Raw genomic sequence first — 14759 nt, forward strand, 5'->3', positions numbered from 1 at the left:
ACTGCGCTGATGCTCTTGGGGGCCACTGTACAGTAGTGGCCATCAAGGTGGAGGGGCCTGCAGGAGAGAGGGGGTGTGTGGTGCTGTTGTACTGTGGTCTTCGCAAACACCATCTGTGTAGACAGCAGCTGTTCCTTTCTTACGTTACGCGCGCGCGCGTGTGTGTGTGTGTGTGTGTGTGTGTGTGTGTGTGAGAGAGAGAGAGAGAGAGAGAGAGAGAGAGAGAGAGAGAGAGAGAGAGTTCAGTTATCGTGTGGATATCCCAGAGCGAATCCAGGATAGATCGGTGAGAGATGGAGACCCCGTGGGGTTGACGGTGTCATAAGACACGAGAGACTGAGGCGTATAGAAGTTATAGCTCTATGCTTAACGTGTGAAGGATAGGGAGATAGAAACGCCGGTAGAGACAGTGGGAGGGGGGTGTGTTGGATACATTAAGATGCATAGAAGTATATCTAGATGTTCAGCGTGTAAAGGATAGAGAGATAGAAACGCCTCAATGAAGAATGAGATGCGGTCAGGTACGTTAATTCCTATGTTGCGTCCTTCTAGGAAGTGGCTTAGTTAAAGGCGGGGGGTCCTGCTGGCTCGGCTCAAAAGGCCAGGCCTTTTAGAATATCCAAAACGGGGACGTAACCGTCGTGCTTTTATGGATCGTATCATGGTGCTCGAGGAATGGGGTGAGGGGTGAGGGGGTGATGGGTGAAGGGGAGATGTGGGGATATGTTTGAGAACCCGTCTGTGTTTATCAGTGCCAAGTGCCAACCCTGAGACGAAGTTTTGGTGGGGTCGGGTTGGTACAGGTGAAAGACGAGGCAGAAAAATGGTAATTTGTCCTTAATGCAGCCTCATGGAGAATAATGATTACGATAATGATAATGATTATGATTATAATTAGCTGAAAATATACATAGCATGTACGTTTATTACAGATGATAGGTTTGTAGAGTATGGATGAAGGTTTTGGATTGCCTGTACACAAATCAAGGGGTTGTGATCTGCTGATGGTCACGGCGGGGCTGTATATGCTCGTCTCTACGATCCTGGATGGACTCGAGAGCCTCCCGTCTGTGGTGCCGAACTGCAACCAGGGAACGAGGGATCTCTGCTGATGACGGTGGCGGGCGTGGTTCCTTGACCTTCATCCCCCCAACCGTTACCCGAGTTTTCAAGTGATGTTTGGAGAGAGAAAGAGTTGGGAAGGCGAGTGTTTTGAGAACCTCTTGGCAAATGGCGTGAGAGGGAGCTAAGATTTTCTTCCCTCCCTCCCTCCCTCTCTGCCTCAGATGCTGCTGCTGCCTCCCCTATTATTGTGTGGTGGATAAGGGGTGGGGGATGAGGATCTAGGCGGAGGGAGGGTGAGGTGCGAGTCTGGGGAAGAAAGGGGAAGGTTGCGTTGATGTTCTCGAGGTCTGAGGAGGGAAGGTATGCGAAGCTGATGTGTGATGTGGAGACTACAACAGAGAGACGGGATGGCGGAGGTGACGTGGTCGTGCCAAGCTTAGTGTATGGTCCATGACGACTCTGTGTGTGTGTGTGTGTGTGTGTGTGTGTGTGTGTGTGTGTGTGTGTGTGGGAGGAGGAGGAGGCTGGAGTGCCAGGAACGCGATCCGGCCAGGCAGGGAGGCACTGTTTACACTCAGCAGACGGCACCAGGTGGAGGGGTGGCTGGCACACACACACACACACACACACACACACACACACACACACACACACACACCTCAGCATCCAAGTCATTACCCTTGTGCTCTAAGGTCGTGCTGCTGTGTTCGAGGGTCGTGCCGTGGTGCTCAGGGCTACTCACACACACACACACACACACACACACACACCTGCCGGGGTTGTGCGAGGGGGGCCTCTCTCTCTCTCTCTCTCTCTCTCTCTCTCTCTCTCTCTCTCTCTCTCTCTCTCTCTCTCTCTCTCTCTCTCTCTCTCTCTCTCTGGCCGTTCGTGTTGCAAACCACAACAGAGACACTCTTTCACGCTGTATATCCTGCTCCGTCCACCCGTACAGTACAACCCGTTCATCACACACACACACACACACACACACACACACACACACACACACACACACACACACACACACACACACACAATACCTGCCCTTGGAGGGACACACACGCTGGTCGTTTTCGATCCAGCCCCTCAACGTGTAAGTGTGACACTACTGCAGGAGACTCTTCCATTCTTTCTTATTTATCTGATGGTCGTATTACCTCTCCTCTCGCCATTTCCACCTACGGGTGGTGGTGTGAGTGGCGCTCCCCCCGCCCATATGACTCGGATCAGTTCTCACTTGTACCTTCTTCACGCGCTGACGCCATGGGAGGGTGGGGTGTTGGAGTACCTCCTTCCTCCCCATTTCTCCCTCCTCCCCTGTTCTCTCTCTCTCTCTCTCTCTCTCTCTCTCTCTCTCTCTCTCTCTCTCTCTCTCTCTCTCTCTCTCTCTCTCTCTCTCTCTCTCTCTCTCAGATTCGTTCCTCCTCTCCCCTCCCCTCACTCACCCCTGTTGTGTGAATCTCCTTGACCCGATGCCTCAAGTTTCCTCACATACAACATAATACAGGAGGAATACTTCTTCACACACACACACACACACACACACACACACCCCAGTCAGTTGCAGGGGAAGGATAGATTCTTTAGGAGTGAGGAGTTCTCCGACGCCATACCACTCCATTGGACTCGACTTCTGGAAGGAGTTAACTCCCATTTTCTATAGGAATTTCTCCCTTCGTTTTCTATATGGTTTTTTTTTTACCGTTTTCTGTTCCTTGTTTTCTACGAGTCTTTCTGCCTACGTTTTCTGTTGTTTTCCCTCTGATGTTGGAGGGTCTTCTTCCTAAACATATTCTATACGATCTTTATTTTTATTTATAGGAATTATTTTCAATTTTCTATGACTCTTTTTTATATAAATGTTTCCCCACAGGAGTTTTTCCCCACCGTTTTCTATAGCTTGTTCTTTTCGTCCATCCCAACGTTTTCTTTCCCTCCCTCCCGTACGGTTTTCTTTTGCGTTTCTCCCGACCTTCCTCACAGTCTCTACTTTCACCCCCCATTCATCCTCCCCTCTCCAGCCTCCCCGCCGCCCCATTCTCCTAGCCCTCCCTCCCTCCTTCCCTCCCGCCCTCGCCCTCCCTCCCTCCCTCCCTCGCCCATGTACCCGTGTCTCCTGCCGTCTCCATCAGGAGATAAAGGCAGGAGAGCAGCGGCTCCCCACGACCCACCCACCCACCCACTCCTTTCGCTACCGGTGCGCGATAATGTCCGCCACAACCCCGCTTCGTGTGTCCCCCTCTCTCACCCACCACCCCAGCCCCACGGCGATACGCCAAGCGTGCGTTACGAGGGCGTCTGAAAACGTTGCTGGCACCTCCCGCAAAGAGCCCAGTAGATCTGGTTGCTGCCGTAGGCACTGCTGGCAGAGAGAGAGAGAGAGAGAGAGAGAGAGAGAGAGAGAGAGAGAGAGAGAGAGAGAGAGAGAGAGAGAGTTGGGTGTGGATGTTGGCGTTTCTGTTGTCAGTGGGTTTGTGTGGTGGCAGTGGTGTATGTGGTGGTGTGATGGCAGTGGTGTATGTGGTGGTGTGATGGCAGTGGTGTATGTGGTGGTGTGATGGCAGTGGTGTATGTGGTGGTGTGATGGCAGTGGTGTATGTGGTGGTGTGGTGACAGTGGTGTATGTGGTGGTGTGATGGCAGTGGTGTATGTGGTGGTGTGATGGCAGTGGTGTATGTGGTGGTGTGATGGCAGTGGTGTATGTGGTGGTGTGGTGACAGTGGTGTATGTGGTGGTGTGATGGCAGTGGTGTATGTGGTGGTGTGATGGCAGTGGTGTATGTGGTGGTGTGATGGCAGTGGTGTATGTGGTGGTGTGGTGGCAGTGGTGTATGTGGTGGTGTGATGGCAGTGGTGTATGTGGTGGTGTGGTGACAGTGGTGTATGTGGTGGTGTGATGGCAGTGGTGTATGTGGTGGTGTGATGGCAGTGGTGTATGTGGTGGTGTGGTGGCAGTGGTGTATGTGGTGGTGTGGTGGCAGTGGTGTATGTGGTGGTGTGATGGCAGTGGTGTATGTGGTGGTGTGATGGCAGTGGTGTATGTGGTGGTGTGGTGGCAGTGGTGTATGTGGTGGTGTGGTGACAGTGGTGTATGTGGTGGTGTGGTGTATGTGGTGGCAGTGGTGTGTGTGGTGGTGTGATGGCAGTGGTGTATGTGGTGGTGTGATGGCAGTGGTGTATGTGGTGGTGTGGTGACAGTGGTGTATGTGGTGGTGTGGTGTATGTGGTCTATGTGGTGGTGTGATGGCAGTGGTGTATGTGGTGGTGTGGTGGCAGTGGTGTATGTGGTGGTGTGGTGTATGTGGTGGTGTGGTTGCTGGCACTGCTGTCAGAGGGTTGGCTGGTAGCTGGGGTGGTAGTGGGGGGTAATGGGGATAATGGGGAAACCAAGTGTTGGTCGTAAGGTGTTGTCATATGGTGGTAATGGCAAGCGGGCGGGAAAGAGGGAGTTTTCAGGTAACAGGAGTATATGATGTTGTCACTAGTGTTGGCAGGAGCACGGCAGAGGAGTCAGGTAATACCACTGGTACATATTGTTGCCATTAATGTTGGCAGGCGGTCGGGGGAAAGAAGAGGTGACTGCTACTGTTGTCACTAATGGTGGCAGACTTGAAGGTGAGGTATTGAGTTAGACGCACGTACTGTCAACGTTTGGATGTTGGTGGTGTCAGCCAGCAGGAGAGCACTCGAGTGAAGAGGCCAAGGTGTTGGCAGGGATTTATACTGTACTGGCACATCTGAGCCGTCAGACAAGGGAGGGAGGGAGTACAAGAGAGGTGTGTGTGTGTGTGTGTGTGTGTGTGTGAGGGAGGGAGGTGTGTGTGTGTGTGAGGTGAGGGAGGTGTGTGTGTGTGAGGTTAGGGAGGTGTGTGTGTGTGAGGTTAGGGAGGTGTGTGTGTGTGAGGTAAGGGAGGTGTGTGTGTGAGGTAAGGGAGGTGTGTGTGTGAGGTGAGGGATGTGTGTGTGTGTGTGTGTGTGTGTGTGTGTGTGTGTGTGTGCAAGGTGAGGGAGGTGTGTGTGAGGTGAGGGAGGTGTGTGTGTGTGTGTGTGAGGTGAGGGATGTGTGTGTGTGTGTGTGTGAGGTGAGGGATGTGTGTGTGTGTGAGGTGAGGGATGTGTGTGTGTGTGAGGTGAGGGAGGTGTGTGTGTGTGTGTGTATGAGGTGAGGGAGGTGTGTGTGTGTGTGTGTGTGAGGTGAGGGAGGTGTGTGTGTGTGTGTGTGTGAGGGAGGTGTGTGTGTGTGTGAGGTGAGGGAGGTGTGTGTGTGTGTGTGTGTGTGTGTGTGTGTGAGGTGAGGGAGGTGTGTGTGTGTGTGTGTGTGTGTGTGTGTGTGTGAGGTGAGGGAGGTGTGTGTGTGTGTGTGTGTGTGTGAGGTGAGGGAGGTGTGTGTGTGTGTGTGTGTGTGTGTGTGTGTGAGGTGAGGGGAGCAGCTCCCGGTGTCTTGCGACTCGTGCTCTTAATTCGCACGCCCACCTTGCCGCAACCTTGACCGCCCCCTGCGGCGCGCGGAGCTTGCGGCCACCTGACCCCGTTCTCCCCCTGACATCACGTGACTGACTGTCAGCTCCTCATGCTGTTACTAACGTCAGCTGTCAGCTGGCTGACGCAGGGCTAGCCGAAGCTGTCAGGAATGCCTCTGGCGTTGTGTATAAGTAGGCGATGGCAGCCGGGCCAGTCAATGCTTATCTAGGGAGAGGGTCGTCTTGGCCTTTCACCCAACCCCCTTATGGGTCGGGTCCAGGGTTGTTAGCGTCGTTAAATCCCCCAGCCAGCGGTCGTTTACGGTCGTGCTTGGAAGGGTCGTCGTCGTCGTGCATCGTCGTACGACGCTCAGGGTTGGTAGAATGTAAGGAAAGTGGGTTTGTTTGTTTGTTTTTTGTTTATCTTGTTTGTATATGTGCACTAGGTCTGTAAGTGAGGGAACGCGGTGGTTGTGGTGGTGGAGAGTGTGGTTATAGTGAGGGAGGTGGTGGTTATAGTGAGGGAGGCTGTTGTTATAGTGAGGGAGGCTGTGGTTATAGTGAGGGAGGCTGTGGTTATAGTGAGGGAGGCTGTGGTTATAGTGAGGGAGGCTGTAGTTATAGTGAGGGAGGCTGTAGGTATAGTGAGGGCTGTAGTTATAGTGAGGGAGGCTGTAGGTATAGAGGGAAGCTGTAGTTATAGTGAGGGAAGCTGTAGTTATAGTGAGAAAGGCTGTTGTTATAATGAGGGAGGCTGTAGGTATAGTGAGGAAGGTTGTAGTTATAATGAGGGAGGCTGTAGGTATAGTGAGGGAAGCTGTAAGTATAATGAGGGAGAATGTTGTTATAGTGAGGAAGGCTGTAGTTATAATGAGGGAGGCTGTAGGTATAGTGAAGGAGGATGTAGGTATAGAGGGAGGCTGTAGGTATAGTGAGGGTTGCAGTGTGGTTATAATGAGGGAGGCTGTTGGTATAGTGAGGGAAGCTGTAGTTATAGTGAGGGAGGCTGTGGTTATAGTGAGGGAGGCTGTAGTTATAATGAGGGAGGATGTAATTATAATGAGGAAGGCTGTAGGTATAGTGAGGGAAGCTGTAGGTATAATGAGGGAGGCTGTGGTTATAGTGAGGGTTGCAGTATGGTTATAATGAGGGAGGCTGTAGGTATAGTGAGGGAGGATGTAGGTATAGTGAGGGTTGCAGTGTGGTCATAGTGAGGGAGGCCCCTGGCCATCAGAGCACCGCCCTATGCAGCAGCCTCGTGGCTTAAGGTCGAGCAGACGGCGGCCTCCCTCCCTTGACAGACATGCTCCCTCTCCCCTCCCTCACCCTAGCCCTCAGTCTCTCCCTGCCCTGACCCTACCCCCCTATATTTAGTACAGTAGCCTTGACGGTGTGTGTGTGTGTGTGTGTGTGTGTGTGTGTGTGTGTGGGGCTGGCCGCGGCCGTCGCCACTGGCCCGGGTGGGGTTGTGGGGGGGGGCGGCAGCTACAGCCATGGGTAATAGTTGGGGTTGATAAAGCGGTCGGCACTTGACGATGGACGGTGCCCCAGGGAGTTGGGGGCAAAATAGAAAGACACACAGGGTAATGGCGCGGATGTCTGTGGCTCTCTCTCTCTCTCTCTCTCTCTCTCTCTCTCTCTCTCTCTCTCTCTCTCTCTCTCTCTCTCTCTCTCTCTGCTGCTGCTGCTGCTGCACTGCGAGGTAGCGTTAAGAACAGAGGACTGAGCCTTTGAGGGAATATCCTCACTTGGCCCCCTTCTCTGTTCCTCTTATGGTAAAGAAAAATAAATGAGAGGGGAGGATTTCCAGCCTCTCGCCCCTTCCCCTTTCAGTCGCCTTCTAGGACACGCAGGGAATACGTGGGAAGTATTCTTTCTCCCCTATCTCCTCGATGTATATCAACTGGCTGTTATATTTCTCTCTTGTATCTCCCCTGATGATGTGATTATTACACGAAAGTGCACTTGGGAACTTTTCGTGTTTCACTTTCCCCGTGGACTCATAGGAATATATATATATATATATATATATATATATATATATATATATATATATATATATATATATATATATATATATAGAACGTTATTTGCCTTGACCCATTTTAGCGAGGTAGCACCAGAGACAAAGGCACAATGGCCTCATTTGCATACACCAGCTCACAAGCAGCCAGGCATAATGTAGTGGAGGGGTTTCAGCTGGGCCCAGTGACCGTACCTACACACGAAGGAAAGGTATACAAGATGAAGAACAGAGTTAACCTTTGCCAAAATGTATGAGCTTTAGATATGAAGGTATCATTAGCCAAGGGTATTTATTCATCCATCTCTCTTGGCAATATTCGATAACATGATGTATAAAAAGAGATAAGTTCACGCTGCTTTATTTGCGGGATGTGTGTATGGTAGAGTGTAAGTTCACGCTGCTTTATTTGTGGGATGTGTGTATGGTAGAGTGTAAGTTCACGCTGCTTTATTTGCGGGATGTGTGTATGGTAGAGTGTAAGTTCACGCTGCTTTATTTGCGGGGATGTGTGTATGGTAAGATTGTAAGTTCACGCTGCTTTATTTGCGGGATGTGTGTATGGTAAGAGTGTAAGTTCACGCTGCTGTATTTGCGGGATGTGTGTATGGTAAGAGTGTAAGTTCACGCTGCTTTGTTTGCGGCATGTGTGTATGGTAAGAGTGTAAGTTCACGCTGCTTTGTTTGCGGGATGTGTGTATGGTAAGAGTGTAAGTTCACGCTGCTTTGTTTGCGGGATGTGTGTGTGGTAGAGTGTAAGTTCACGCTGCTTTATTTGCGGGATGTGTGTATGGTAGAGTGTAAGTTCACGCTGCTGTATTTGCGGGATGTGTGTATGGTAAGAGTGTAAGTTCACGCTGCTTTGTTTGCGGCATGTGTGTATGGTAAGAGTGTAAGTTCACGCTGCTTTGTTTGCGGGATGTGTGTATGGTAAGAGTGTAAGTTCACGCTGCTTTGTTTGCGGGATGTGTGTGTGGTAGAGTGTAAGTTCACGCTGCTTTATTTGCGGGATGTGTGTATGGTAAGAGTGTAAGTTCACGCTGCTTTATTTGCGGGATGTGTGTATGGTAGAGTGTAAGTTCACGCTGCTGTATTTGCGGGGATGTGTGTATGGTAAGATTGTAAGTTCACGCTGCTTTATTTGCGGGATGTGTGTATGGTAAGAGTGTAAGTTCACGCTGCTTTATTTGCGGGATGTGTGTATGGTAAGAATGTAAGTTCACGCTGCTTTATTTTCAGGGATTATGAAGAAGTTAAAAAAAACAAACAAACATGCGAATAGAGCCTTTCTTCGTCCGATCCTGGCGCTGCTTTGCTTAAGGCGGGAATCGGCGATAATATACATTAATGGCTGTGCGTCTATACACATGAATCATATAAATATGAAGGTGAATATGCCGGGAAAAAAAATGTTTATCATTTTAAGGAAATTTAGGCTCAGTGTAGCCACAACCCAGGCCTGTATACACCAGCCTTGCGAGCCTGTTAGCACTGGGGTTATGAGTATGGCAACACTTGCGTTACCCACGTAACATCACCTGTGCTACCAGTATTGTGACGGTGTAGATGTTACTGTGGTAACACTTTGGGGTTACCACCATAGTATATACACATGGGACTTCCAACATGGTCACACATGGGACTTCCAACATGGTCACAGTCTGGTAACGTCATGGTAACACCATGGAAGCCAACATGGTAACACATGGGGGAACCAGCATCGTAACACGGGGGATGCCAGCGCGGTAACACCTGGGAGCATCCAGCGTGGTAACACGGCCTCCTCCCCCTTGACGTTCGAGCTGTAACTCATGTCTGGTCGCGTTCATTCGTGAGGGCCTGGTCGTGGTTGTGACGTTCGAGCTGTAACTCATGTCTGGTCGCGTTCATTCGTGAGGGCCTGGTCGTGGTTGAGGGAGGGAGGGAGGCACGGGTGTCGGGGAGGGTCAGAGCTGTGGGTGGCAGAGAGGCAGGCCCGGTCCCGGCGCCGCCTCGCTCAGGCCCACCACAAGAGCGGCTCTGTTGGCACCGCCCCGCCACCCATCCTCCCTGCAGTCCCTCCTACCCTCCTTCCTCACCCACCCACCCACCCACCCACCCATCACAGGTGTCCCATCCCCCTCCTCCCATCCCGGCACATCACCTCTCCTCCACACACAGGCACACTCCCAGCTGACCTTCAGGTTCTACCCTCACCCTCCAAGACGTCCGTCCTCCCCAGCTCTGGCCACAGGTATGACCCTCGGACGTCCCTCCCTCCCCTCCGTCGCTTAGAGGCACCGCCCTCACCCTCCCACGCATCCTCAGGCCTCCCTCAGCATACCTTGTGACGTCTCCACCGCTTCCATCTCCCCTCCCTCCCTCGGCATGTAACCAATGACGAACCTTCTCCCTCTCTCTCTCTCTCTCTCTCTCTCTCTCTCTCTCTCTCTCTCTCTCTCTCTCTCTCTCTCTATCTCTCCCACTTTAATATGTGCCACTTGAGTGGCCTCCCACTACCAGGAACTCTCCTTCCCTTGTTCATTGCCCTTCGTCAGGCACTTCTCTCTCTCTCTCTCTCTCTCTCTCTCTCTCTCTCTCTCTCTCTCTCTCTCTCTCTCGTCTTATTCCTCCCCCTCCCTCCCAATCACCAGCCGCTACTGCCTGTCCGACACCTCCAGCAGGGGGGGACTGGACTAGTGTCTGCAGGTGGGAGGAGGACGTGTGTGCGTGATGCACACACACACACACACACACACACACACACACACATGTCATCTGCCACAGTGACCCAGCATGACCAAGGATCTGTGTGTGTGTGTGTGTGTGTGTGTGTGTGTGTGTGTGTGTGTTTATGCCCTAGGCTTCGTGTTGCCACCTGTGGCGCTCGCCCCCCTGTGGTACGCACTGAGCATCCTAAACATTGGCTCAGGAGTTAGTGTTGGCTCTGCACATTCACTTCATCCTGAGTGACGATCTTTGTGCCAACGTTGGGTTACGTATAGAGAGAGAGAGAGAGAGAGAGAGAGAGAGAGAGAGAGAGAGAGAGAGAGAGAGAGAGAGAGAGAGTTTATACAGGCGTCTGCTCGGTGTAGTCTGCAGTGACGCGGGTGTGATGGCTGACGGCGAGGTAAGTGTGCGAACTGCAGTGGAGTGTCGTCGGCAACGTGCGAACCCAACCTGACGGTGAGGAGGCCAGCTCCTGCTCCTGCTGGGTCGGCTCTACAGGTGGTTTTGCGTCGTTGACTCGCGTTCGAGGGTGGCGAAGAGAGTGTGGCGAGGGGAGCGGGCATGGGAGGGAATCCGGCTGCGGAGGAGAGAGACAATAGGAAGGTTGTGTTCGAGAAGGGTGGCGAAGTGTGGCGGTGCCCGGTCTAATACGCACGCATCCTCCCCTCTCTCTCTCTCTCTCTCTCTCTCTCTCTCTCTCTCTCTCTCTCTCTCTCTCTCTCTCTCTCTCTCTCTCTCTCTCTTTCTATTTCTATCTATCTGTCTATATCTTTTCTACTCTCTCTCTCTCTCTCTCTCTCTCTCTCTCTCTCTCTCTCTCTCTCTCTCTCTCTCTCTCTCTCTTTCTCTCTATTTCTATCTATCTGTCTATATCTTTTCTACTCTCTCTCTCTCTCTCTCTCTCTCTCTCTCTCTCTCTCTCTCTCTCTCTCTCTCTCTCTCTCTCTCGTTTCTACCATCATGATCTTTCCTCTTCACCTTACATGTTCCGCCTGACGCCCACCCCCCCACCGCACTTCAATACCCCCTCGTGCCTCACCTGCACACTCACCACCCTGCTGGCCGAGGGGCGGCGGCCGCCCATCCTTTACCACCCACACACGCACGCCCCCCCCTCCCTCCCACTCGCGTAAGACGACCGTAACCCCAGCCCCACGAAGGAGGGGAACTTTATCCCTTATCGGGAGGACACAGGATAGCAGGTGTATTTACGTATGTGAGAGGGAGGGAGATGGAGAGGGAGAGTAAGGTGGTGTGGTAATTATAGTGATGTGGGGGATGGAGGAGGGGGGGGTGAGTGAGTGAGTGAGGGGAGGGAGGAGGGGGGTAGAGTGGCGGGTGTGGTGGGTGGCAGCCCGGCAGTCGGTCAACGGGGAGTGTAGAGTGTGGGGGCAGCGCGCGGGGGTACGGCACACGCTTGTAGCCGGAGGGCGCCACTGTGCCCAGCGTGGCGAGCTCTTCTCCAGATAAGAAGTGGGTGTTGGCACGCCGCTGGAACGATATATATATATATGTATGTATGTATATTGGCCCACTGCTGGAAATGGTGGCAGTGCGTTTACGACACAGTGGAAAGGGCTTGAGCGCTACACAGTGGTGGGCGGTGGTGGGGGTGGTCGTCGTGTTTCGCGTCCCAGGGAACTGTAAATATGTGCAGATAAAGGAAAATAAAGTGTGTTTGTGTCTCTTCTTCGTAGTTTATCGCTGTGTAGTTTACAACGTTCGCGTGGAGGGAGTTTGCGATAGTCTTGTGTTTATCCTCGAATCGTCTGCCGCGTCAGGAGAACGGGGCGAGGAGGCCAACCAGCGACAGTAACCTTAGGTTATAACGCGAGTTTCATGCAGATTAAACCGTCGGACACGGCGGCCCCATTGTAACTGTGTGATCCCGACCCCTCAGGGAGGCTGCATATTGGGTACAGACGCCCTGCTGCTGCGCATGCCAACAACGCGTGCCTTTCCCTGTGGCTCAGACACCAAACCAACGCCGAAGGAGTCCTATGGTGGGCACGTGTGTATACCCGACACCCTCCCTAGCGGTCAGACGTAGGGAGAGATAAGGATGATGTAAGGCTCCCGGACGAGGACGCTGGCGTCCGATAACAGTACAAAAACCTCATCCTCCAAGCACACACACGCACACACACAGGGGGGGTCTTGCTTGTGGCGGCCTGTAACCTTCTTGCATCACGGAGTGTGGTTGGGTGGCTGTGGTGACCCCTTGATCAACCCCAGCCATGGTGTCCACACTGCACATTACCCTCAGCTACAACCAGCCGGGCGGCCAGGGCATGGGACGGAGCATGTCGTGCGAGGAGACGAACCTCGTCGGCTTCGCGTCCTCGGCCCTCGGCTCTACCCCTAGGAACGCCTCGCTCTCCACCTCCAGCGTCCTCAAGACTAGCGCAGCGGGAGCCGGCGTGGGCGCTAAACCGTCGTCGGTCGGCAACCTGCTGGCGCCCACGCCTTACAGCCCGGTGTCGACTTTGAGGTCCCCGTCTTGGTCGCCGGTCAGGTTCAAGCCCAAGCCGCTGCCGGAGTCGTTGAGGAACTTCGGGTGTCGCAACAACACCGCCGCAGCCACCCACAGTAGCAGTGGTGGGTCAGCGGCGGTGGCCGGCGGCGGCGGCGGCATAGACCAGGGTGTGGTGGTGCAGCCAGCGTGGGTCAGGAAACCGAGCTATACGAAGTTGGCCATCGTGTCACCCTCCCTCACGGCTGATTGGTCGTCCGGCGATACCCCGCCAGCCGCCGCGGACTCCTCAGGCTTCACCCAGACGGCGTCGTCTGTCAAGGGCCTTCGGAAGTCTTCAAGTGCCGGTCATGTTCTGTCTCCAGGGGCTACTTCAGGCCCGTCTCCCAGCGCTGCTGAGGGGGAGGCTACCAGCGCTCCCCAAGGACCATCTCTCAGCGCTCCCCAAGCAACGTCTCGCAGCGCTTCCCAGAGGCCATCTCGCAGCGCTGCCAAAGGACCATCTCCCAGCGCTACCAGAGGACCATCTCCCGGTGCTACCCGAGGAACATCTCCCAGTGCTGCCAAAGGACCATCTCCCAGCGCTACCCAAGAAACATCTCCCAGCACTACCAAAGGTTCATCTCCCAGCGCTACCAAAGGTTCATCTCCCAGCGCAACCAAACGTTCATCTCTCAGCGCTACCAAAGGACCATCTTCTAGAGCTACCAAAGCACCATCTAGAGCTAACAAAGGACCATCTTCCAGCGCTACCAAAGAACTATCTCTCAGTTCTACCAAAGGACCATACCCCAGCGCTACCCAAGGAACATCTCCTAGCGTTATGCAAGGAACATCTCTCAGCGCTACCCAAGAACCATCTCTCAGTGCTACCAAAGGACCATACCCCAGCGCTACCCAAGGAACATCTAGCTATACCAAAGGAATATCTCCTAGCGTTAACCAAGGAACATCTCTCAGCGCTACCCAGGAACCATCTCCCAGCGACACTCAAAGAAGATTAAGCGCTACCAAAGAAGCATCTATCGCTACTAAAGGACCATCTCCTAGCGCTACTAAAGGACCATCTCCTAGCGCTACTAAAGGACCATCTCCTAGCTCAACCCAAGGACCGTCGTCTGGCACTACTCAGGAACCATCTCCTAGCGCTACTGAGAGACCCTCTCCCAGCGCGGGCCAAGGACATCCTCCCACCGCCACTAGCAAGGACCCACCTCCCGGTGTCGTTGATGAACACCAGTCCTCCAGTCCTCCCAGAAGACGACTGCTGGGCGCCACCGAGTGGTTGACTTCGAGGACGCCAGGCTCGGGCTCCAACACCTTTCCAGGCACCTCCTCCACGCCCTGGAGGCACCTCCCCAACCGGCTGTCACCTGCATCCCTCCGCCGTTTTGAAAATGTAAGTTGCACCAGAGAAAGAAGAATGAATAAAAGACCCAAAATTGTTTAAAGAAACGACCCCAAATTGCTTAAAGGAAAGACCTCAAATTGCTTAAAGGAAAGATCCAAAATTGCTTAAAGGAAAGACCCAAAATTTGCTTAAAGGAAAGACCCAAAATTGCTTAAAGGAAAGATCCAAAATTGCTTAAAGAAAAGACCCAAAATTTGCTTAAAGGAAAGACCCCAAATTGCTTAAAGGAAAGACCCAAAATTACTTAAAGAAAAGACCCAAAATTGTTTAAAGAAAAGACCCAAAATTGCTGAATCGTATAGGTTTTCTCAGCCCCTTTTTAGTTGAGTGGCTCATGTAAAACGTTCAGACGCGAGCTCTACCAGACATTTCTCCCTCCCACAGAGATAGATCCGTGGGTAATGAAACGTTTAATAAAGGCAGGATTTGTCCTCCACTTATTTTCATCAGTACCGCGGCTCCTTCAGAGCTGCCTTTATATGTGTTTACTCTGGGGTTGGAGACTCGTGATATATTGTACTGGTGCCTGGATTATTTCATGTCGATGTTCCTTTACGTTCGTTGTAGAATTATGAAGGGTCCTCATGTTTGTTCTTTTTTGTAAGTTATAGAATGATGA

At 52.6% G+C, this 14759-nt stretch overlaps 1 protein-coding gene across 1 annotated transcript in view; it reads left to right on the forward strand.

The window, feature by feature from the left end:
• Positions 1 to 11775: 11775 nt before the first annotated feature.
• LOC139746688 (uncharacterized) overlaps positions 11776 to 14759 on the forward strand; it is a 682159-nt gene continuing 679175 nt past the window's right edge. Inside the window, 1 exon segment of the mRNA XM_071658129.1 lies at positions 11776 to 14128. Coding sequence (XP_071514230.1) covers positions 12494 to 14128 — 1635 coding nt within the window. The 5' untranslated portion in view covers positions 11776 to 12493.

This window comes from Panulirus ornatus, chromosome 66, assembly GCF_036320965.1.
Source record: "Panulirus ornatus isolate Po-2019 chromosome 66, ASM3632096v1, whole genome shotgun sequence".
Classification (NCBI taxonomy): Eukaryota; Metazoa; Arthropoda; class Malacostraca; order Decapoda; family Palinuridae; genus Panulirus; species Panulirus ornatus.